General features: G+C 50.7%; 8 protein-coding genes across 8 annotated transcripts; 4 read left to right on the forward strand and 4 right to left on the reverse strand.

Moving 5' to 3' along the window:
- Nucleotides 1-1,685: 1,685 nt before the first annotated feature.
- Nucleotides 1,686-2,579, reverse strand: LY79DRAFT_507810 (family 45 glycosyl hydrolase; the record flags this gene model as incomplete). Its single annotated transcript, XM_060553864.1, has 2 exons — nt 1,686-2,094; nt 2,233-2,579. The coding sequence occupies 2 exons, from the start codon at nt 2,577-2,579 to the stop codon at nt 1,686-1,688; spliced, it is 756 nt and encodes a 251-aa protein (XP_060418186.1).
- A 1,119-nt stretch (nt 2,580-3,698) lies between these two features.
- Nucleotides 3,699-4,579, forward strand: LY79DRAFT_384732 (uncharacterized protein). Its single transcript, XM_060552882.1, has 3 exons — nt 3,699-4,268; nt 4,327-4,430; nt 4,485-4,579. The coding sequence occupies exons 1-2, from the start codon at nt 3,965-3,967 to the stop codon at nt 4,428-4,430; spliced, it is 408 nt and encodes a 135-aa protein (XP_060418187.1). The 5' UTR covers nt 3,699-3,964; the 3' UTR covers nt 4,485-4,579.
- LY79DRAFT_541539 (uncharacterized protein) lies at nt 4,473-5,398 on the forward strand. Its single transcript, XM_060556941.1, has 2 exons — nt 4,473-4,686; nt 4,749-5,398. Exons 1-2 carry the CDS (start codon nt 4,572-4,574, stop codon nt 4,919-4,921), a joined length of 288 nt encoding a protein of 95 aa, XP_060418188.1. The 5' UTR covers nt 4,473-4,571; the 3' UTR covers nt 4,922-5,398.
- Nucleotides 5,399-6,009: 611 nt separating this feature from the next.
- Nucleotides 6,010-6,872, reverse strand: LY79DRAFT_541540 (uncharacterized protein). The gene has a single exon (XM_060556942.1). It carries the CDS (start codon nt 6,775-6,777, stop codon nt 6,424-6,426), a length of 354 nt encoding a protein of 117 aa, XP_060418189.1. The 5' UTR covers nt 6,778-6,872; the 3' UTR covers nt 6,010-6,423.
- Nucleotides 6,873-7,255: 383 nt separating this feature from the next.
- LY79DRAFT_700787 (ferric reductase like transmembrane component) lies at nt 7,256-9,733 on the reverse strand. The gene is made up of 5 exons (XM_060564910.1): nt 9,402-9,733; nt 9,088-9,342; nt 8,627-9,036; nt 7,755-8,573; nt 7,256-7,701 (listed from the first exon to the last, which is right to left on the reverse strand). The coding sequence occupies exons 1-5, from the start codon at nt 9,512-9,514 to the stop codon at nt 7,625-7,627; spliced, it is 1,674 nt and encodes a 557-aa protein (XP_060418190.1). The 5' UTR covers nt 9,515-9,733; the 3' UTR covers nt 7,256-7,624.
- A 3,168-nt stretch (nt 9,734-12,901) lies between these two features.
- On the forward strand, nt 12,902-13,622 carry LY79DRAFT_384840 (uncharacterized protein). The gene is made up of 2 exons (XM_060552883.1): nt 12,902-13,286; nt 13,341-13,622. Exons 1-2 carry the CDS (start codon nt 13,142-13,144, stop codon nt 13,553-13,555), a joined length of 360 nt encoding a protein of 119 aa, XP_060418191.1. The 5' UTR covers nt 12,902-13,141; the 3' UTR covers nt 13,556-13,622.
- A 4,672-nt stretch (nt 13,623-18,294) lies between these two features.
- Nucleotides 18,295-19,054, reverse strand: LY79DRAFT_700788 (LysM domain-containing protein; the record flags this gene model as incomplete). Its single annotated transcript, XM_060564911.1, has 2 exons — nt 18,770-19,054; nt 18,295-18,711 (listed from the first exon to the last, which is right to left on the reverse strand). The coding sequence occupies exons 1-2, from the start codon at nt 18,827-18,829 to the stop codon at nt 18,295-18,297; spliced, it is 477 nt and encodes a 158-aa protein (XP_060418192.1). The 5' UTR covers nt 18,830-19,054.
- A 1,318-nt stretch (nt 19,055-20,372) lies between these two features.
- LY79DRAFT_656608 (uncharacterized protein) lies at nt 20,373-21,120 on the forward strand (the record flags this gene model as incomplete). Its single annotated transcript, XM_060562694.1, has 3 exons — nt 20,373-20,512; nt 20,802-20,968; nt 21,071-21,120. Exons 1-3 carry the CDS (start codon nt 20,418-20,420, stop codon nt 21,118-21,120), a joined length of 312 nt encoding a protein of 103 aa, XP_060418193.1. The 5' UTR covers nt 20,373-20,417.
- Between the last annotated feature and the right edge of the window lie 968 nt (nt 21,121-22,088).

Consider the following 22,088-nt stretch of genomic DNA (forward strand, 5'->3'; position numbering starts at 1 on the left):
GCAGAAGCTAGGCTTATAACTGTTATGTAATAAAACAATACTGTTAGTTACGTAGGCAGTAATAGTAGCTTATATATTGTGATACTTTTACTCAGTAAGGCTCTTTGTAATACTACAAGGGTACGACTATAAGTCACTCGTTGTAGAGGAGAAGGTATAAAAGGGGAGGTCTCCGCACGAATGAATGTCTTGGGGGCGTACGAAGCCTCGCCTCTGTAGTCATTCTGTCAACGCGGTGTTGGCCAGCTCCGAGTCTGTTTTATGATCGTTCTTCTCGACCTCCATCCTGTCTGCGAAAGATGAAGACGAGACACAGCATAGTGATTCCCCAGCTCCCCTGCCCTTCGTGAGCACGGGGTCGGTCTTTAGAAACTTGCTGTCGAGGCGACCCCTGGCAAGAAATCATCGTTCCCCAGGCAGGGTCTTGATTGACCCTATCAAGGTTCTGCCCGAAGAAGCGCGAGGTGCCGTCTTTGCAAAGCCAGGTTAACGGGCTCCTGGCTTTTTAGCGTGTCTATAAATGGTCACAGAATCGGCTGTGAGTGTCTATGTGCGCAGCGAAATATGGCGGGGATGGGATCCGAGGCAAAGCCATAACTAGCGAAGAGAGTAAGAGCGGAGAAAACACGCCTTATTGTTGACTTTCTATTGACCGACCGAAAGACATGAATCCGGGGAGGGGCAATTCTTGTTCGATCTGCAACATTTTGACCGCCAAGAGACTATGAAAACCAGTACGATGATAGTGGCATCAACGATGCTGTCCTCACCGCTGAGTAGTGGTGGTTGTAGTACCCATTGCGCGATCAATAGCTGATCAAGTGAACTGGTTTTAATGATTAATGAGAGAGGCTACCTACAGCCATAGCCTCATTATGGGCCTTGTACTCTTGCAACATCCGCAGCGACTCAAAGTCGTGTTCCACGAGTATTAGAGGCTGCTGTATATGCCGCGGCTTACAAGGCAGAAAGATTACAGAACATACGGGACGTTCGTTCACACCAACGGTTTGGAATTCTTGGCAGCTCGGTACCTGTTGTCTTTCACTGCTCGTGCGGGCGTTTGCAAGTGTGCCTCGACACGTACACGAAGTGGCACTGTCCATGAGGTGGATTTCCTCGCTGAGGGAAAGGAATGCCAGAGAGTGATTCTCTGCTATCAGGCATCAGCCCGGGGCGTTATTTGTCAGAAGTCGAGCTCTACGTAGTAGGAAATTGCAGTGTTGCTCAAGTGAGACCAATCCAGGTTTCTGTCTCATTGCACTGCGAATTTCTCTTGCTGTGCAACAACGCGGCGGAAGCCACTCATGCATGCCAACTCTGGGGTAAGGGTCGCCGGCCCGGCATTTCTGCCTTTGATCATCTGTGGGTGAGATAGATCAGATGGCAACATACCTACATCCGAACCGGTGGTGCGCAGGGTCGATCTTAGTTCAGGTTGTCAGCAACTAGCGGCAATGCCAAAACTAGCGGATAGTCTAATCCAACGAAACGCATTTATCAATTTCCCCTCAATAAGCCAATGACTACCCATTCAAGCCTAGCAAATTCAAAACTGCCTTTTGTTCTCCTTACAACCTTCGGATCACACAAGAATAGTGCCGTCTTCAGTTCCGTGTCACCAATTTCCCCCTACGAGCCAAGAGAGTCCATGGCCCGGCGCTTCTTCCGGGAGACAGATCGATCTACAGTTCTTCGCCGGGCTGTTGGTAAACCCTCTCTTGGCTCTGGTCGACCAAGACCCTGGAGCTCCAGCGACCACAATGCGACCTGTCAATCATGGCCTGCGGGCAAGACACCTCTTGGAACTCGACGGTCGGGTTCTGGGCGTTCTGGAACCAGTCGAAACGGAAGAAGCAGCCGTCGCGAAACTGGCCCGCGGGGAGGTTGTTACAGTCGTTCCTGTTCCGGTAACCGCCGTAGGTGTCGCCCATCCAGGCACCGTTGAACTGCGCTTGGCACCCCTGCGGGAACATGCCCACGCCGCCGCCAGGGATGGCGATGTCGAAGTGGTTGGCCCCCAAGTCGCCGCCAGTATTGGTCACCTGGACAATCATCTGCTTGCCGGCAATAGAGGTTGACGTAAAGGTGAGCCTGGTAGGTTGGGAGAATTGTCAGCCGCGTAGAACAAGCTAGAGAATGCCTCCACGATTGGTCCTCAGAGTTCTCATTTTCCACTGTTTGAGTGTCGATCTTCTACACTACGGCTAGGTCACATCAGATTCGACTTACTTGTAGCATGCACAGCACCAGTCTCGCTCAGATTTCCCGGTGAGTTTAGCTGCCGCAAAGCCGTACGCCAGGTTGTTGTTGACAGCCCACGGGCCATTGTTGCTGCATGTGTACGCGTCGCCGCCATTGCAAGCCGACTGCGCGTTGGGGTCGAGCGGGATGGGCCATTTGTCGTTCTTGTTGCAGGTCCGCACGGGTTCCGAAACCTGTGCCTTGCCGGGCCAGGCACACGATGGCTTGCAACAGTCCCAGTACCGGGTGGTGACGCCGGTCTCAGCAAGGACAGCAGCCGCCATGAACAGCGCCATGAGAAGATGGAAAATTTGAGTTAGAGTTGGGGGCATCATAGTGTATTGTTGGCTGGTAGGACTGGAAAAAGTTGTGTTGAGCGCAGACGAGGCGTTGCTCGAGGAGTTGCAAAGATTCTGATTCTAAAGCCCTAGGGCCTTGGTAGCGAGTCTGCTATACTTATAGGGATCCTAGTTCCCATCGGTCTGAAGAAGATTCATTGTGAACGTATAAGCGAAAGGGTTTGACATCTGGCGGGATAGGAAACAACTCGCCGTACAGGCCTTCAATCGCTGCGCTTTACGTATACCGATTAGCTTGGCGCAGACAATCCTCGATGCAAGACTCGTGCGGCGTTCTCCGGCTTATGCTGCATGGGGCTAAGTGACCGCAGCTGAAATGCTCCATGCAAAAGAAACCCGGGCCCGGCTCGTATGCAACAATGGCCAGCTGGGACGCACAAGGTTGTCTGCATCCTGCAAATGTAGGGTTTTAACATCATGCTTTGGTTGCCGTGCTCGCACACGAATATGGGGCTTGGAACTGACAATTTACAAGGCTTTTCTTACCGACTCTTCTCGGTCGCCCATGGAGGTGTAAAGCGCTAAGGCGTGCAGATTGTGGCATGGCGTTTTCAGCGTTAAGCACGAATCATCACACTGGCCGGACTGGTATACATAGCTTTACCACAGCAACGGCGGATCAACTCTTAGGCTTGGCAAACATCAAGGCGCAACAAAAACGGCTTGCGCGCTGGCCCGAATGCAATCTGATGCTAGCCAGACACCCAGTCAGGCAAGCGCTTAGTGAGAACCCCGCGCATACATACCGGAGGTGCCGATGAGTTAGTTATCATAAGTTGCTGTCTATCTGGACTGCCCGATTCGTGACAGCCGCCCGTCCACGATGCATCTTTCCACAGCTGATACGATCAAACATCAGTTCGTTCCCCCGCACAGAATGCGTGGCGTCGTTCCCAAACAGGTTGTGGGCATGCTTACAGCGCTGCTGCAAGCCAGTTGTTCAAACCCCCTCAACCCCGATTCGCTGGTTTTACGGAGTCGCGAGCCCAACATGGTCTGATGTCAAGGTGTAGGAAGAAGCAATATGCGCCATATTCCATGGCCACTTTTCTGTTACGTGAATTGTACTGTCTCATCATACGGACGTGATTGTTCTCCGGAGACTCTACAACCATCTCCGCTCTCTCGTGCAATACACGCCAAGACATGCGGTTGAACCAGCAGTAGATATGCTGACAAGTGGTCGTCTTACTGCAGGTAAAACATCGTTGTTGTTTTACGGCTGAATCCAGCTGATCACTAAAAGTACAGATGTGTTGCTGGAAGCGGCAGAGCTTTGAATTCTAGCCTCCTTCGTCTGCCGGGAAGGAGACCTCAAAACTACAAGCAATATTGACTTAACGATGGAGGGGTAACTGAACATGCGCACTCGCTGTGTTCTTTCCCTTCAGTGCTGGCGAAGCATTTCTCGATGTGTTGTCTGTGAATCAGGTGTCTATATGCCTGCCAAGCAAACACGTGAAGAAAACAATCTAGATACTTCTCTGCAATGGGATGTTAATTGGCTTTATGACAGTAACTTTTGCGTAAACAGTTCTGACCTAAGCACCAATCACCACACACTAGCAATAGTATATGCAAGTGATAGCCATTGCTGGTGGCTGTGTTTGTGTCTCGTATGCCCTTACTTCCAACTATTGGCTGCTGAGTTCCTTGTACTACGCAGTAAGTACAGATCCATAAGCTGCATACAATTGGGCGTCTATGCTGATTTAGCACTCAGCTGGGTGGACATTGACTCAACAACATCTGATGGCTGACAATTTTCGAACCCTAGCAGAGAGACTAGAGTATAACCAGACAATCCCTTCGAGACTACAACTATAAGTTAAGTGACTCTCCTGTCCTTGCAAATAATTGATAACTGGAAAGAACCACCAGGGCAGCTTCATTCAAACAGTTCATTATCAACTAGCATCTCCATCCATACCACCCGCTTTCAATCCAATTTCTGCCAGCATATCCATCATGACGAAGCCAATGACTATTCTTCTTGCGCTGACCAGCATTATGTACCCCCTTGCTGAGGCTAAAGCCTGTACCGAGGGTCTCGAGTACTGCGGCTACAACCTATTGAAGAAGGGTAACCCCCATCCTCCCACTCTCTCGCTTATCGTGCGATGTGCTGACTCTTTGGACCAAAAGGCAAGTACATGAGCGAGATCGACAACGAGCTCAAGAGAGTCGGGCTCCCCCGTGAGGACCCGTACGAGAGACATTCCCTCTTCCACTGCGGCAGCGACGGATGGATTCGCTGGAATGTCTACTGCGGCAACTGTGTAGATGGCGGCAGCGGGAAGAGCGACTTCTGCAGGTAGAGCATGACAAAACGGGCGTGGGAGCACGTGCGGGAGAGTGATTTGCGGATCGTGCTCAGCACTTGATACTGGTAAAGGGTTAAGGCTCATTTACTATTTCGCTCTTCCATGCCGTCGAAAGCTGGCCTCTTGTGGTAGTTTAAGTGTTCAATGCGATGAGGAAAATTGAAGGGGAAAATGACGAGACTTTTGACCGACTTCTTGCGCTGTCGTTATACCGAGCCGATGCTCAAAAAAGCAACACGGCCGTAGATAATCTTGTCTCGTGCTTAAGAATGATATGGCGGCCTGGGACTTCTGCCTCTATAGTTGTTACACGTGATAGCTACGTACCATGCCCTTTGGGGGAGGGGTACTTGGTGCAGCGGGTGTAGTCTGGACAACCAATACGACTGCTATTACTCCGTACTCATGTGGTCAAAGTGCGACTCGTTCTTGCATGGGGCTCGTGGCTTGTCTTAACGAGTAACACCTGACAAGTAGAGTTATCTGCGCCATGTGCTTTAACCCTAGCCATATCATTTTGCCCGGGTAGTCACCACTTCGCAGCTCAACCTCCATTGCAATCAATCACTACTACTTTTATTTTTGATCTTTATCTATTTCAACGATGTGTAGTTAAACGCGACTTCATCTCTACCATGCATGATCGAGGCCCATCCCTTTCAAAAACCCCCACCTTGCTTTGGTGACCCGTGAGACCTCGAACTAGCCTAAAGTCGTTCCAGTGCCATCTCAAAAACCCCAGGCGGTGTCTCAGCCCTCAAACTCTACCTCGATACAGGGTTAAAGGCGTTTTTTTGTAAGCGGGGGATGCTCTTCGGACGAACTTTTCCACTTCGACCGCCCCAAGTGGAAATAGCCTAAATCTATCTTCGTGCATGCAGAGCAGTGCACAGTCAACATGTATTCCTAGTCATCCCAAAATCAAAACGCAATCACTGCAAGAAAAAGAAAAGCATGGGAAGTGGGAAAACCGACCCCCTTAAGGTTTACACGTCAACACACGGAACCTAATCCCGTCGAGTTTTCAATAATCTGCTCAACCACAAGCTCAAAAATTGCCAGCCCCCCCCCCCCCCCCCCCCCTTTGACACCCGTCGCCCGGCGGGCAGCCACGTCTTCCCCGTTTCTGCTTCTCAGCCACAGAAAGATCTCCTTCTTGGGACAAACCTCAGAAGCCGTTCGAAAGCACCGGCTTCCGTTGCGAACCCGACGCCTCGCTAACCACCGCCCCCCACCCCCCGGAACTGTTCGCTTCCCTTTGCGAAGCTCGGCTGGCGACGTAATGCCACATCGTACCAGCGACTCCAAAGATGCCGCCTTCATTTCATCTTTTGTCTTACAGTTTACAACCGCCCTCTCCACCCCCACCAAATTCCATGTTCGTCACTTGGGCCACTCTCTTCTTTTGCCGGCCAGGGGCAGCGGCAACCCCGGACGTTCGCTCTCCACTTATTCTCTCTCTTCCAATCTTCCAATCCGGATCTCTCGGGTAGGACTCAGACCTTCTCCAACGCTCTCGCCTGGCCTCTCGTCCGGGGCTCTCGTCGTCGTACAATCATAACGCCGACCGAGCGCGTCCGCCCAACCATGTGCTGATGTCTTGAACTTGCCAAACCAATGACCACCGTCCAGCAACGCAGAGAGACATACATATACAGAAAGAAAGAGGGACTCATCCTGAAATGACTTGTCGACACACCGGTCGACTCACTGCTCTCCCGCCTTGAGCCCGCACAAACCGGGCCACGGGAACCCGTCCCACTAGGAGGACTCGAAACGCCAACGGTTTGGAAAACGATCAGAATCAGAACCACATAACTATGGACCATCAGCACGTACCACTGCCGCATCAACCCCCTTCTCCACCTGGTCGTCGGAGCAGAGATTCCCTTCACAACCAGGACGAGGGGGGGGGGGGGGTTAAGGCTGACTAAGGGGTCCAACGGCACGGCAGCCACGGCAGCTACGGGCAAGGAGACCGTGGCAGCACCAAATGGATACTGCCGGATGCACCCTGACGAAAGTCCTACCTGTATGGTTATCCCCAGTAGACGTACGGTCGACCATATTGCCCCTGCTCTGCGACGCAATGCCCTATTCACTTTAATGGGACCCCAGGTCTTGGCAGAGCGATTCAGTATAACGGGCCGCTGACTATCCGCATCCGGTGCAAGGAAGTTGGTCAAGCCATCTCTTTGGAGCGGTTTGCAGTTGGATGATGGGCATATCACATAAGGTTGTGTAACATAACCCTATTGAACCGGACCGACGTCTTCGGTCGTCTCCCGCTAGATGATACGGAGTGAAAAGAAGACTTGAAATAAACGATTTGTTGCAGTTGAAAAATGTTATATATGGGCCTTATATATGTGAGAGAACATTGACCGCCCGCCACCCACGCCTCCATAACAGGTAACAAATAATAGAACTTTGACGCGAGTGGCGGCAAAAGATGTAAGATGATGCACACCGCTGAGTGGGTGTCTTAATGCATTCCAGCCAACGCCTTCCCGCCTGCCGCTATGCAGCTGGCTTTCCTCTGGGCGTCACCAACCACCGTCCGTAGCTGGGAAGCTTCCGACAGCTGTAGGTATCGTCTCCAGGCATGATCTCTTCCTACATGTACAGAACCCAACCGTGTCGCTGAAGGTGCTTGTTTTTGGTGTTTTTGTATGTGAAAAGGGGCGATAATCCCATTTAGAAGTGTTCCTTCCAGAAACGGAAGTTGACCTCGCGGACGGTTGCGTCCTTGCAAGCAGTCTTGATATCGCGAGCTGCAAATGTCTGTTAGCAAAATTCTGTACGCTGTCATCAGTTTGGCACTCACCAGCAGCGGAAGGACCGCAGAAGTAGACACCGACAGTTGTGCGCATGCTGCCTTCCAAGCCGTTGAGGTATGTTCTGTCGATAATGCCATCGCGCATGGTGCTGAAGAGCTTGGAGAAGTTGGGTCGGCCAAAGTTCGTGCGAGACTTGAGCTCGGTAAGGGGGTCAACTTCGGAGCCGACAGAGTTGAGCACAATGTTCTGTGTCGTGTCCATATCCAGCTTCTGAGTAAGGTACGTGTGGATCTTCAAGAACTCAACACCGGAGCTGCCAGGGACGCGGGCAGCCTCGTTAGACTGCTCCTCGAGAGAAGAAAGCAGGGTCTGGAACCATTCAAAAGAACCCGTGTCCTTGCAGACCCAGATGAACTCGACACGACGGAGGCGGGTAGGCGGGTTCGGGCCGTTGCGCAAATGCCAGATATTCTTGAGGATCGAGGCCCAAGGAGTGACACCAATACCAGTACCAATCAGCACGGCGATTTCGTTCTCAAAGACATCCTCAGCGGGCGCTCCGTAAGGTCCGTCAATGCGGAGATCGGGCATTTGTTGACCGTTCTGCAGAGCAACCTCGTACATGCCCATAGGGTCCACACCGTCGTAGAGCTTGGCCTGGGCAGCTCCGGCACCAACAGCGTCACCAAGAGCCCGAGTGAAGTCACCAACCTGGCGAACGTGGACAGAGACGTAGGGGTCGAACGGGCAAGAGGTGATGGTAAACGGGTGCCACTGATATTTTGAAACGGCGGGAACCTGAAGGAAGAGCCACTGGCCAGCCTTGTACTTGAACGACGGCTTGTTGAACTGAAGCTCAACGACATCTGTAAATGAGTCAGCATTACGGTCGGGAGGGTTTTCCAGATTGCACACTGACCGTAGGGGTGGCGAACAACACGGGTGATCTTGGTAAGACGACGGGCACGAACCTCACGGTAGGTACGTTCAATGAGGTAGAAACCACCCGTCCAGAGCTCCCATCTCCAGCCGAGGTAACCAATGCAGTGGTCCCAGTAGTCCTTTCCGGCGAACGGAGAGAACGGGAGGGCAGTGTCACGCACAAAGCAGCCGGTGGTGTGGGTGTAAAGTCCCAAGAAGAAGGGGATGAAGAGGTGGTGAGTGTACCAGAAGGTTTCAAACGACTGCTGACGGATGCGGGCGTGGGCGGTGGTGTACATCAGAAGCATGCAAAGCAGCATGACGTGACCAGTGATACCACCGGCCTGGGCGTAGTGGATCTGGATGGCCGTGACAGGTCGAATCTGGGTCACCTCGACGTTGAAGAAGCTGCGCGTGTTAGCATTTGCGAGCTCGTCCTAGATGAGTGGGCTGGCTTACTTGATGTAATGGGCAGACGTGTGCAAGATGGTGAACATGAGCATCGCGTACGCAAGCTGCCTGTGAAGCCAAAGGTTCTCGTCGAGGGGTACGAAGCGGAGCTTGGGTCGGATCCACCGCATGATCGTTCGGCAGACCGGGAGCAGGATGAGCATTGTGTCGACGCTTAGAACCAAACCGGCACCTCTTGAAATCCAGACGGAGAACTGCAGAGTGTTCAGACCTGCGAGTCTCGTTTCTGCGGCCTGCTTATACCTGGGAGGGGGGTTAGTATACGGGCCAATGTACCATATGGAGAATAGAGGAAGGCTCACCAGCCATAGGCGAAAATACCCCAATGGAAACTCCAGAAGAGGAAGTGGAACAGCAACTTGGGGCCAGTAAACTGCTTCCGAACCAGGACCCCAAAAGTGAGATCACCCGACATGTTGAGTTAGATGTCCCTCCCTTGTATAGACGTATTAGGGTGTCGACCTGCGACAGTATTGGCAAATTGGCGATAGGGTCGTGCCTGCCTGTATCGTCGAACGGCTCGTGAGGGGGCGTCGGGCGAGGGCGATGTGACGAATTCCAGCAAACCCAGTCCACTACAGCGTCGCGGTACCAAATTTCGTTTCCCGGTCTCTTTCTTGTCAATCTCCGAATTAAAAAAAAAAAAAAAAAAAAAAAGTCTTTTGAATATCCGAAGCGGCGCGCTCGACGAACAATGGCAGCGAATAGAAAAAAGACACCAAGCAAACGGGTTTGGATGGTTTAATAAAGAATGATCTGAGCCAGCAGCGAAGGAAAGGAAGGAATCTCGTTAGTCGCAACGGGCTCGAGGTTTTACTTTTGACTCTTCGACCTAGCCGAGAAACAACGAAGAAGAAGAAGAAGAGAAAAATGAGGGTGGAGAGGAGGAGGTGGTAGAAGACAAGACGAAGCTTGGGGTGGGTGGGGGGAAAGTCATAAAGAGACGAGCCGGAAGACGGTCAACACCGAGCAGTATCCGTTGTGAGTGTGGATTTGTCTACTTGGCGCGCCTGATGCTCGCGTAGCAGGGATGGCTCTGGACGGGAATCGGTTATTGGAAGGAGACCAGGGTGGACCAGGGAGAGCCTATCGCTGTGGGATGGATAGACTTGAATCCGGCAATGGAGGGTTGTAGTGGTGGAGGAGGTTTGCTGGTCGCTGGCGGTGCCGTGCGATGCGGAAAGAGGGGGGTGAATAATGATGATGGTGATGATGATATTGGGGCCAAGTTGTTCGGATGTCGAATGTCCCATGAGCCCCCTGTCGATATCGATGGCTGTTGAGCAGGGTGCCGTTCATCCACTTGCTGTGAGGGTGGATTGACACATGGACCAAGGAGGAAAAAAGGTAACGCTAAGAAATTGAAGGGAAAAAAAAACTCTACAAAAATTGTGTGAGTTGGTAACGGGGGGGGGGGGGGGGGGGGGGGGCAGCGGACAGGGCAGGGCCGGGGGGGGGTGGCTTCTGGGCAATGGACTGGGCGATTTGGTAGATCAGACGTTGGAGGGGTTTCGTAGTTGGAAGGAGCTGTGTCAGTCCGATCCGAGAGGCGATACTCATCGGACGGCAGGGCCAGGTGCGACAGGTGGTGGGCGGAGTTGAGACGACCTCTGTTAGAGGCGCTTTGACGAGGGGCTCCGAGGCTATTCTGACGTTTCGGTTGCAACAGGGGGCCGACTATTGTGTCCGCTTTTCTTTCTCTCTCTCTTTTCTTTCTCTTTCTTTTTTGATTCTTTTTTTCACAGCGTCCTCAGCTATGCCGCTGTGGCAAATGCGGCTCGATTCTGTTATGCGCCGTAGGTGCGATGCCACGCCACTCGATTGCTGCGAGTTGGAACCAACAGGAGATTTTATGGCCGGAAATAAGATAGGGTGTACCGCACTGTTGGGAAGAGAGGGGAGAAAGGAAAGGAATGGGAAACCCAGGGAATCAAAAGGGAAATAGGTGCAACGAGTCGAGTTCGGATCCTCATATCCGCGCTTCCACATCGACTCCGCCAGAGCCGTGGACGTTGATCGCATGGCGCATGCAGCTATTGCGGTCCTGGGGAGGGCCATTGTCCAATTCCTCCAGCGCGGCGTCGTGTCGAGCGACGACGGTTAATGGTCAGCCGAGCAGGACCGCCCATGTATTTTTGTTCTCTTGCCGCGCGCCCAGACGAACGGATCTTAGAGTGGACAGTTAAACAGGTGATGGGAATCGTAAAAAAGAAGCAAATACGGTTGCTGATTGGCGGAGGCGTAATTTGGGAACACGGACGCCAGACCCGTTTCGGTTGGGTCCATGTTCGCTGGGCGCTTAACGGTGGGTGGTAAAAGAGAGAAATGCACGGGAGGATGCAGTACCTAGCTGACTGGTGATTGTGGGTGACACACGATTCGCTGTGGTTTGTTCTTCTCAGCACCTACGAATATAGAGTACCAAGGTGGCTACCTAGGTAGTTAGGTACCTACCTAGGCATGCTTCGTATTCTAGAGGGTGCTATTCTGACTACCTAGGCACACCTATGGCAAGATTCGACTACCGAGATACGTTTATTTCGTCCACCTACCTGCATGCATGCTGATGGATGTACACTAACTCGACGGCCTGCATGACCCCTGGCGGTAGCTTCCTCAAGGTGCCCAAATTAGTTTTGTAGCTGTTCTGCAAATTGCGACTCGGCAGCACCAAAACCATTTGCCATGCACTCACCTCACTCGATAATAGTATATAGGCAGTATGCGAGAATGCATCGGGGCCTTTCTGGCCAACCTGTCAGTCGGCTAGTCACCTGGGGAACTCTTCCATCCTTCCTCACTAAGAGAAAAATAAGTCAAGAATAAATGACGGAAAACCGGCAGGCGCACCAGGGGTTATCCTCTTGGTCGCGCTAGTTTAGTTTAGGATTAGCGATAGGGGACGAAGGTTACAGAGGGTCCCCTATCCACAACCGTCCGTCTTCATTGTCTTCTTTCAGTATTTGGCCGTTGTAGTCCATGTGGCACCCGTCAATTTCCAAACTCGTCATCCCAGCACTTTGGTCTTAGTGAAGTAACCCACCCCCCCTTGGTCAATACCTTATCCCCGTCATGAAACCTACAAGATCCCTCGCGGCTTTATCGACCCGTGGTGTGCATCAAACCTCAAGGCTCTCGTTCAGGCCCTTGCCAACGCCCTCCATCCCTGGTCACTAGCTGAGTGCCCCACCCCCCATGCTATGTAACCTCACACGCCAATCCAAGTCAGTCAGTCACTTTGATTTCATCCAACCCACCTGTCGCCCGAGCAAGGTTCGTATGACAGCCGCTCTGACCCCTGGCGCCTCTAGCCCCTTCCGTCAGGTGGCCTGCTGCTCCTTGGCACTCGCGAAAGAGCCATCTGCAGCTCGGGTCGGGTCCAATGGTGCATGGCCCTTCACCTCGGGGCGCTCTTTCTCCATGTCTGACCCCTTTGCTCAACGTGCCACTCGTCCACACTACCCAGCAAAGAAGCCTTCCATCGACCCATCCATGCCTTCTTCCACGTCAGACTCGTACGATATTGTTTACAGATCACCTGTCTTTGATTCACTCTAATTAATCGGCCAAATCAACCGTATGTCGCTCCGTTGTTCAAGCTTAAAGAGATCAAGCATCTCGCTTTCTTCCTCCCGTCCATCGGCCCATCTCTTGTTTGGCTCAACGTCGCCTTTTGAGCGAGGCTGAAGCTTTGCCTCGCTCACATTCCCTCCGACCCACTACGCAACACGACGACTGACAGCACCCGCCCAGTACCCGCCCTGCTCGTTTCGGGACTCGGCACCTTATCCAACTCGAATACTCCCGCAAACTCAATGATGAGGAGCCTAACACCTACCCGTCACCCTCGGCTTGGTTCGCCCTGAGTTCGACTCGTTCCGCCTTCAGTATCATCGGCCACCCGGACCCCCAAGACCGCCAGCATTGTCTTGTGTCTACGAACCCCTCCACGAGACGCATGTGACGTGGGTTATCAGCTAGCCTCGTTCAACAGCCCCCCGCCTGGCCCCAGGCTGGGCTTGGAACCTGCGACAGCTTCGACATGGGCACTCTAGCAAGCCACCGGCTCCTCTGCGTTGCTGCAGCCGCCGTCACTCTGAGGCCGACACCACAATGCCAAATCCTGGTGAAACGGGCAACGCCAAACATTGGCACCGGTCTCCACACTCAAAACGGCTTTTGTACCCGCATCAAGTGCCATCCCTACCCACCTGCATGATCGTCACTGACACATACTCAAGTCACTCACTTCTCTCTACGGAGTACTCCGTATGCCTACAAGGATCTCACATCGGTCCCCGCATTTTATGCCAAGCTTCGCGCTAGTCCACTCCTCCTAATCTTTCATCCCTTAACAAGGGGTAGTCTTGCCATTAATGGCAGTTGCCGATGTCGAATTCGAGCCTCGCCATGTCACCCTACCCGACGGAGCCAGTCCAGTATCTCCTCCGTATAGTCCACTGCTTCAAATTGGGTTTACGATCCAAACATCCTGCCTCCACGCCTTCTTGGATCGGCAAAAGGGGGACTCTGGATGTTTTGCACAACTCTTTGTGCCTCTACTGACCGCCGATCTTAGGACTCATCTTCTATCCTGTCGCACCACTGAACCGGCTGGCTGGGCTCTTGCAGAATACGCGTACTGTCACGAACGAGACTATCAGACATGATCCTGGAAACGAGCCCTTGTACGGCTCGCCGGCGCAAGGGACTAGAAGTGTCTGAAGATTCGAGAACCCGTTCCAAAAGTGAATGGGCAAGATATTTCTCATCCTTCAGACAACCTATTTGCAGCTCGGAACGTAAAGAGTGCCACCCTCCAAGGTTACGCTGTGACAGGAACAGTTGTCTTGGGGCTTCAACACGCTCTCGCAGAGCCGTTGGCTCGGTCTAAAATCATGCATCCCGGTTTCCCCGCGTCTGAACTTCTGAAGCTATCCCCTATCTTGTATCAACCAGCGTCGAAGGCGCGATCTGCGGATGATATTAAGGGATGAAACCGAAATATCTCATCCCGAAGTCTTGTCGTGCACTATACGCATGCAACAGTAAAGCTCCGCAGGCCCTACGAACAAAGGTCCTTGCTGCTTTGCCCAGATCAGTCAGACATCGAGCATTTGACACATGCCCCTTTGCTCCTTTTTCCGTGGCGACTCTCGGCTGCGTCATAACGGCCGTACTTTGGAGACGTGCCAGTGATCTGGTGGGTAGATTCATAGTGCGGGTACTCTGCCTGTTCAGGGAATGCTACAAAAGAAGACTGTGCACACTGCGCCGAGCCTTGGACAGACGCAAGTGCCACGAACGCTAGGCCACTCCCCGGCCCTTTCGTTCAGCACACTCGGGTCAGAATCCAAAGCCCCATTGAACCCATGGTATTCGGCCGATGCTATGAACCACACGCCTCGTCATACATCAGCCAGTACTGCTGGCTACAACATTTCTTTTTTGTTCCTATTCTAGGCAGTTTATTCCAGCTCTCGACGCTCTAAAGCCGGGAGGACGAGACGTCCGGACTTGGTCTTTTTATCTTCTATAATAGTGCAGATAATAATGTGTAAACGTTCCTTGCCGCAGGAAAATATCTTCGTACGTGGCCCGTGAAAATCCATTTTAGGGTTGTTCTTTTGTCTGTGCCGCAATCAACGTGCCGTTCTATGGCCCAAGTGATTGCGACACCAAGTTACAATAGTCCACCTCTCTAGCTTAAAGGGAGAGCGCCCAGGCATGGCACAGTGATTTAGGAATGGAAGAGGGGCAGCCCGCGTCTGCGGTCCTGTTCCGGGCCTTGATTTCTACGCATTCAGACTAAGTCTTGTCTCTTCGAGAGACTATAACAGACATAGATCTAGGCAGTTCTATTAAACGCGGCGTGCGTCTGTCTGTAGTATTCATAAAGACGAATCTCGATTGCTTACCATAGTTGACTAGTAGAACGGTCGCTCGTTCGGAGGCTAACTGAAAAGCCTGGCCGAGGCCAGTCTACAATTATCGGCGCTTTACGCAGTTGTTCCGGGCGCAGAGATACGGACGAAATGTCCTCCTCGTTATTGTATTTCATACGCGACTCTGCCCAGATACCAGGCTTGTCGGCGGTTTCGCCGCCTTATCCATAGGCACCGTTCGCCAAATCGCGGGGAATAGGCGGCGTGTTTGGAGCCTGCTCGATGAGCCGGCGCATGGCTTCTTTGGTTTTTAAGCACAGCTTTGGAATAAGGATATACATCCATTTGACGAGACTGGTCTTTAAAGGGCGACGGGGAGTAGTGTCGAGGCTTGAAGTATGTAGAAGCGACCGCTACTTTTGGAGGGGAGGTCTGCCGCACAAAAGAAAAAGAAAAAAATAAAAGGGGAGGCAAACTGGCCTCTACGTCTCGCCCGACAGGCATTTATGGCAAGTGCCGACGAGCATGCAATACGCATTTGATATCTAGCGCGATGATCGTATGCGACCTGGTCATTGTAGCTTCTTCCTGTTGATTACGTGTTATGGGAAATTGCCGTTTATCGATCGGCGTCTAATTCTTCTCCGTGTGGGGAGGGAAGGCTTGCTCCAAGGTCGAGAGTTTTGCGGTAAAGGAGGCTATAGTGCCGATTGTGAATGCTTGTCTGTGTACGAGCCGGCAGGCTGTTATGATGTAAGAGAAGTTGTATAGCCTATTGCTGCACCTGTCCTGGTCTGCGGGAATATAGACTCTGGAGTGCGGCTATGAATGGTAGCGAGCAATGGAGAGAAGGAAAGCTAGGTTGTTAGTGGCAAGTTTGGGTCTTGGCGAGTGTTTTGATTATACAGTAGCTGTATGAGCTGCCGAGGGGTGGCTTGAGAAGGGGGGCCGATGTTAAACGTGTGAGGTGCCCAGGTTCATACCTACCGCAGATATGCACCTTACTTCGGCTTTCGGCCGATGACGCCATGTTGGAATACTGGCATGCAGTTAAGTTCTCATGGAGTGAAACCGCCATCGTTTCTCGTTCTCGTTCCTCTAGGCTGCCTGTCCAGACTGCTCGGCAAAGAAGCCGCAGATACAGGATCACTTCGCTACGACATTGGCTTGGTTGCGAACATGTGGACTGGCATCGAAATTCGACGAGCCACTTTATGGATTGCATCAAAAAGTGATACTTGAGCGATTGATCGGGCCGTGGGAGGACTCAAATGACCCCAGTGCTATCGCTCATCTGACGCAGTGCATCTAGTCCCCAGCTGGGCTGCTAACCCAACCGAAAGTACTGATCGAAAACATTTGTCTTAACCCAGAGCTGGGAAGGGGGCTTGGCTACAAGTCTCTGTCGTTTTGAACAGGTTCATACACCAAAACTTAGAACCAGAGGGGTCACCAGAGGTCAAATTTTCTATTCACAAGGGTACGCGGAAATATCATGCATTATAATCAGGCAGAAAAAAGACTTAATGGTTAGCTACTTAACTTTGAACTTTATCATATGTCCGTCATAAACTGTCACAAGTTAGAGCACACCGCAGAGCAAACAAGAATAAGAGTAAGAAAGGTTTATTCCCCTAGAAGTAGAGATGTGAAGAAAGGATCCTGTATATACATGACTGATGCGAATAATGAGTCAAACACCACGTGATATGACACCTGACAGGTGCTGTATGAAGCTATCATGACATAAGCGACCTTTCTCGGGAATCTCGACTACGTGTCAGTGAAAACAGAGTGTCACATTGAACCCAGAAAGTCTCACTGCAATGGCTTATATACTTCCCATCAGAGCCTTAGAATGCTACAAAAATATATTTGATCCTTATGCCTAAGCCAGTGGTAATGGAAGACATGTGGAAATTTGTCCGACTATAGTTTAGGAAACCTAGCTTGGCAGAGGAAAGAGATCCTCATGTTAAAGATCCCGGATTTGTTGTTGTTGTTGTTGTTGTTGTTGTTGTTATATTTAACGCCGGGCCGTTCCTGTAAAGGACAAAAGGCGCCTAGGGTAGCTAAATTTTAACGTACAACGGCATATACATAGTAAAGACCAAGTCCAATCCATCCACACATGTCTCTCTGTCCATCCCCTGTATTTCTTTTGCTGTCTCTCGTCAACGTCCTAGGAGTTCAACTAGAATTGTTCCCTGCTGTTAAGTGCCCAAGGCGCTTCAGCGTCCAGGTTCCATACGGCATCCCCTAGAGGGCACGTGTCACGCGTGTCCCCTAGGGGTTTCCGTGTGCTCAGTTGTACAGTGCTAGTCGCACTTAAAGATCCCGGAGACCATTATAGGTGAGTACAGCATAACCATAAATGGCCTAATTAGTAGTACACGATTAATGGATACTAGACTATCGAACACGGTTCAGGCGACCATGCTATGCAGCGAGCTTTTTTTGTTGGACGCTTTGCCGAGAAGATTGAAACAACTTAAGGTATGTTATCCAGATGATTGTCCGCATTTTTGGCATGGCCCATCGTTTCAGAAACTGTCCAAATCGGGACTCGATTTCTTAGATAACCATAATGACTAGCGGCCAAAGGCCCGAGAGTTGGAACTACGTCTCGGCGGCTTTGCGGCTGATCTATGCGCTTCAAGGCAGTTGGCCCGGCCCAGAAATCCTAGCAATCGAAAGAACAGGAACGGCTAGTCCCCCTGCCACGATAATATAATCTCAGAGCAGCTGCTTCAAATGACGGAGCATGATCACCATGGCTACATATTCATTTAAGACCTCGTTAGCCATCAGACAGCCCTACAATGGCATGAATCACAAGAGGGTGCAGTCATTCCTCCAAAAGGTGTCATGCGCAGGGCAGAATGAAGGCGGTAGACTTTTGAAGCTTTAACAACATGTTGACTACAAGTAGTTATATGTTTTGGCCCGAAGAGTCCCCTAAACCCCTCCTAAGTTTCAAAAAGTTCTCAATGGGAATTAGTCAAAGTCTGCGACCTTTCCGTTGGGGTCATTTCGTGCCTGGGCTCATGTCTTATGTGGCTGACTGTGTCTCCCTTCCATCCACATCCGGGGTGAACCCGTCAAACGTTCTTGAAAATTGGGCTGCGGTTTACTTATGATTTTAGTTATTTGAGAACAGCGTAGCATTCAATGGTAATTATTGTGGATACGCCTCTTGGATTAACAAGCTATGATAATATGCTTAAAATTGTGTACAAGAGGGAGTAACACTACTCAGACCCATGTGGGATCAACTGAGCCCCGATAACGTCATGACGAGACTCGTGATTTATTTGCACACGGGAACGTTGATGACCTGGCCGACCTGAAGGTTCTCAGGGACAACGCCGGGGTTGGCGCCAGTGAGGGAGTCAGTGGTGATTCCGAGCCTCTGGGCCACCACGTAGAAGGTGTCACCTTTGGCGATCACGTAGGTGGCTGCGCCGTCCTTGACGCAAGTAGCCTCGCCGACGGGCTTCATGCAAGAGGTGTTGTCGGGCTTGCAGACGTCAACAGGGACCAAGAGCAACTGGCCGGGGAAAATGACGTTAGGGTCCTCGAGCTTGTTCAGCCAGGCGATGTCGCAGATGCCGGAATGGAAGCGCTCAGCGATGGTGGTCAGGGTCTGGCCAGCCTTAACTTTGGTCTTGTGGAAGTTGCCAGGCAGACCGCAGGTAGGGCCGCAGGTAGGGGTATTCATGTTGGCCTGCAGACGATTGTTAATTTTGTCTCAGAGATATGGAGCTTATTTGATATTGACATACGGGAAGGGCTGCAGCGAGGCTGGCGGCGGTCGCAAGGACGGTGAAAATGGAAACCTGCATTTTGGCGGTTGGGTATAAAATTAGAGATTGGTAATACTTGTGGAAAAGGTACCAAAAAATAACTTGTAAAGACTGATTTCAAAGAGCGACAACCCGGTATTGGGGAAAAGAGTGACTAGATTAGCTGGTGGCAGTAGAGAAGGGAATTCTACATCAGCAAGAGGTGTTTGTGACCTTTATATATATAGGTGAAGGTCGAGCCACATCAGCCAACGAAGGTATACGGAAACCATCCGGCATAGTCGTGCGTTAATGTTAAGCCGCAGATCCAGGCACGGCTTCATCAATTTGGGTTTCTCGCTAGACGTCAGTGTACGTTGTCACGATGTGCTGGAAATGAGCTCTATTCCCCCATGTGGGGGCTGTCGTCGGGTAGCTAGTCATTGCGAACCTTGGGATGGAGCTTAAGCTCTTGACCTGACCAGGTTTTAGTCTCGAGGCCTGACCCCTGTCAACGCAAATATTCAATTTGTGCCCTTTGCAATTCGTATAGCACGATTCAAGCACCTCATCAGCAATTACGGATCCCGACCCCTTCTTACTGCGTAGGGGAGTCTTCAACGCTGATCGTGTTGCTGCAGCTGCATTTTTTGATATCTGGTGGACCCCGTGGTCATTTACCAATTACCAACTGAACCTGGGAGTCATTTCTACACCAAGGCTGATCCCGCGAGAAATCAGCATATTGACGATCATGACACGGTGACTGTCGGCAGAAAGCTTACCGGTAGCAGTTAACAGGCAGACACTTTGCGGGGCAGCATTTAAGTCATCAAAGTACCTCTTGAAGTCTCTTGCTTATTCTGCACAGACTTATACATAGACTAGCTCACCCTTTCGCTAAGAAAAAAAAGAAGACAACAGAGATATCTCTATTAGCTTAAAGTATATCTAAAATACAGTAGTATAAATTAACTTTTTAGAGAAATTTACCCCTAGAAATACTACCTTTAATTTAAGATAACTAGGCTATAGTATATACTATTAGAGAAGCTCTTTTTCTCTTTTTGTTGACTTGCTATGTAGGAGTTGAGGATTTGGAGTTGAGGAGTTGAAGTTGGTGGTGTGGGGACAACAGAAGTGACTCAAGAGGAGGTGGGTCAGTACTTTGAGATAGTCTGAAATGTTAAGGTTTGACCAACAAAGTGTCTGCCTGTTAACCGCTACCAGCTTACTAGTAGTATGTGGGAGGTTTGATTAGCTATTTGGGAACGCCCATGGTTCCCGCTCAAGATCCTATCACCAAACCCTTTTATAACGAGCGTTGACATCTGTCAACACATATAAGGCGAGACTGAGAGCGATTACAGGCAGGAGTGGGTACAGCTTCCAGAACAGCGACACGTGGTGCCCAGAGTTTATTAACGGTATCCACCACTCAGCTGATTGCGAGAGAATGTATTACGATAAATTTCTGCAGAAGAGAGAATACACATGGAATCCGGGGAAGAGGTTTGTCCGAAGTCACAAAGCCGTTCGAGACGTTGACTATCTGTCAATATTATAGAAGGAGAAGCAAATCCAGTGATCATACTCGTCATGAGTAAGGCGAACAAGTATTCATCAGAATGCATGCAATCAACACACCATGAATCCGGGCAACTCAGTGCCCTTTTTCTTTTGCGTTTTCTGCTGCCTTTTCTCTTGCCTGCAGAAAAAACAGTTCCGGGTGACTTGTACCGAGTAAGAGAGGTGATGCGGATCTCTTCCAGGTCTGGTGGTTTTCTTCTCCGGTGCATCCGGCCATCCTTGCGAGACGACCCAGCGGGAGGGGCGGTGACATGACACGCGTGTTAGTTACCTTTACGTGTTCATTGTACGGATATCATCAACGGCCAATCTCTCAACCTTTTTAATCTTATTGTCTCGTTATCTCCTTTTGTCTCCCGGCTTACGACTCCACCCGCCTGCCTCTTTTCTCTTTACCCCAGTCTGGGGCTACCTGACCTAGCAAACATCGAACAATGCATAGGTGCGGTGACTATCTTGTTGTGGTGCCCCGACAGGACGATTCGGAACATAAGCATAAACACAACATTCCCATAGAATTGGGTAATCCTCTTTGGACCCTTCGCGTGCATGCGGAACACCCCCTTGAATACCATCATCCTCAAGCAATAATGGCCTTGCCTCAATCACGTGAAGAGAATGTCGCTTGGAGACTGAGTCCAATAAATAACACAACTCTCCACAAAAAGGGGGGGGGGGGGGGGGGGGGCAGAAAACAAACCCACCAAACAGAAAAACTAGAGAGCATCAATCTGGTCACTGGGTCCCTCGAGCAACACTAGCGAACTTAGTGAAATGCAGCGCATCTTGAATTTGGAACCCGCGTTGTTCCTTGTTGATGACATATGACTTGAGGGGAAAGTCTTCTGTCCCTATTGCAGCGAACTCGCAGCTAAATCGACCAGAAGTTTGGCTAAGCTTCTAACCTTTCGAAGGAATGATTTGTAATACTTGCTGTCATCATGTGAGTAGAATACGTCGACATGAACGAACTTGAGACACGCCATCAATCGGGCCATTAGTCCCCGCGTACGACTGGAGTGCTTAGCTGAAAAACACCCATAATGTTACTGTCAGGGAACCCAGGCGGTGTACTGAGCCCGTCCATAGACCATTCAGGCAAATACCCAAAAGATCAACCAATGTTGGCACTTTGTGCCAGCATTGCACCATACATAGACTTATTAAAGGAAGTTCCCACGTATTCCCTTACAATTACAGCCGAAAAATAGCGACGGACTAAAACACGACAAACACATGTGTGTTCGAAGAATGAGTTTGCAGCATAGAAGTTCGGATATGGGCGATGTTCAACCAATAACCAAGCATGAAAAAATACTGTTTAATATCACACATGGAGGCACCAGTTTACAGAACAATAGCCTCGTTTCAATACAGAGACGCGGTTAGAATAAATATTGGCGAGTGTTAGAACGTATTGACAGTCCAACGAGGACTTGCGCCGCGAAGTTCAAACACCCAGCTTTCTTATGGAATACTCCTTTGACGACAATGCTTCAGGACGTGTGGTTTGTCAATAGAGCTTTGGATCGATTGAGTTACTTGTACATCGTCTCACCAACGGGATTTGTGAGCGCTATCAATGAAAGTGACTGAATTTATTCATGTACGGAGCCTTTCCTGTACAAATAAGAGTTAAATTTATATTCGAGCACGTATAAAACCATCAGATGGAAGAAGTCGTTCATTATGACGCAGCGAGGCAGAAGGAACCTACCTGTTGCGATGT

Source organism: Colletotrichum navitas, assembly GCF_030913465.1.
Source record: "Colletotrichum navitas strain CBS 125086 chromosome Unknown LY79scaffold_8, whole genome shotgun sequence".
NCBI classification, from domain to species: domain Eukaryota; kingdom Fungi; phylum Ascomycota; class Sordariomycetes; order Glomerellales; family Glomerellaceae; genus Colletotrichum; species Colletotrichum navitas.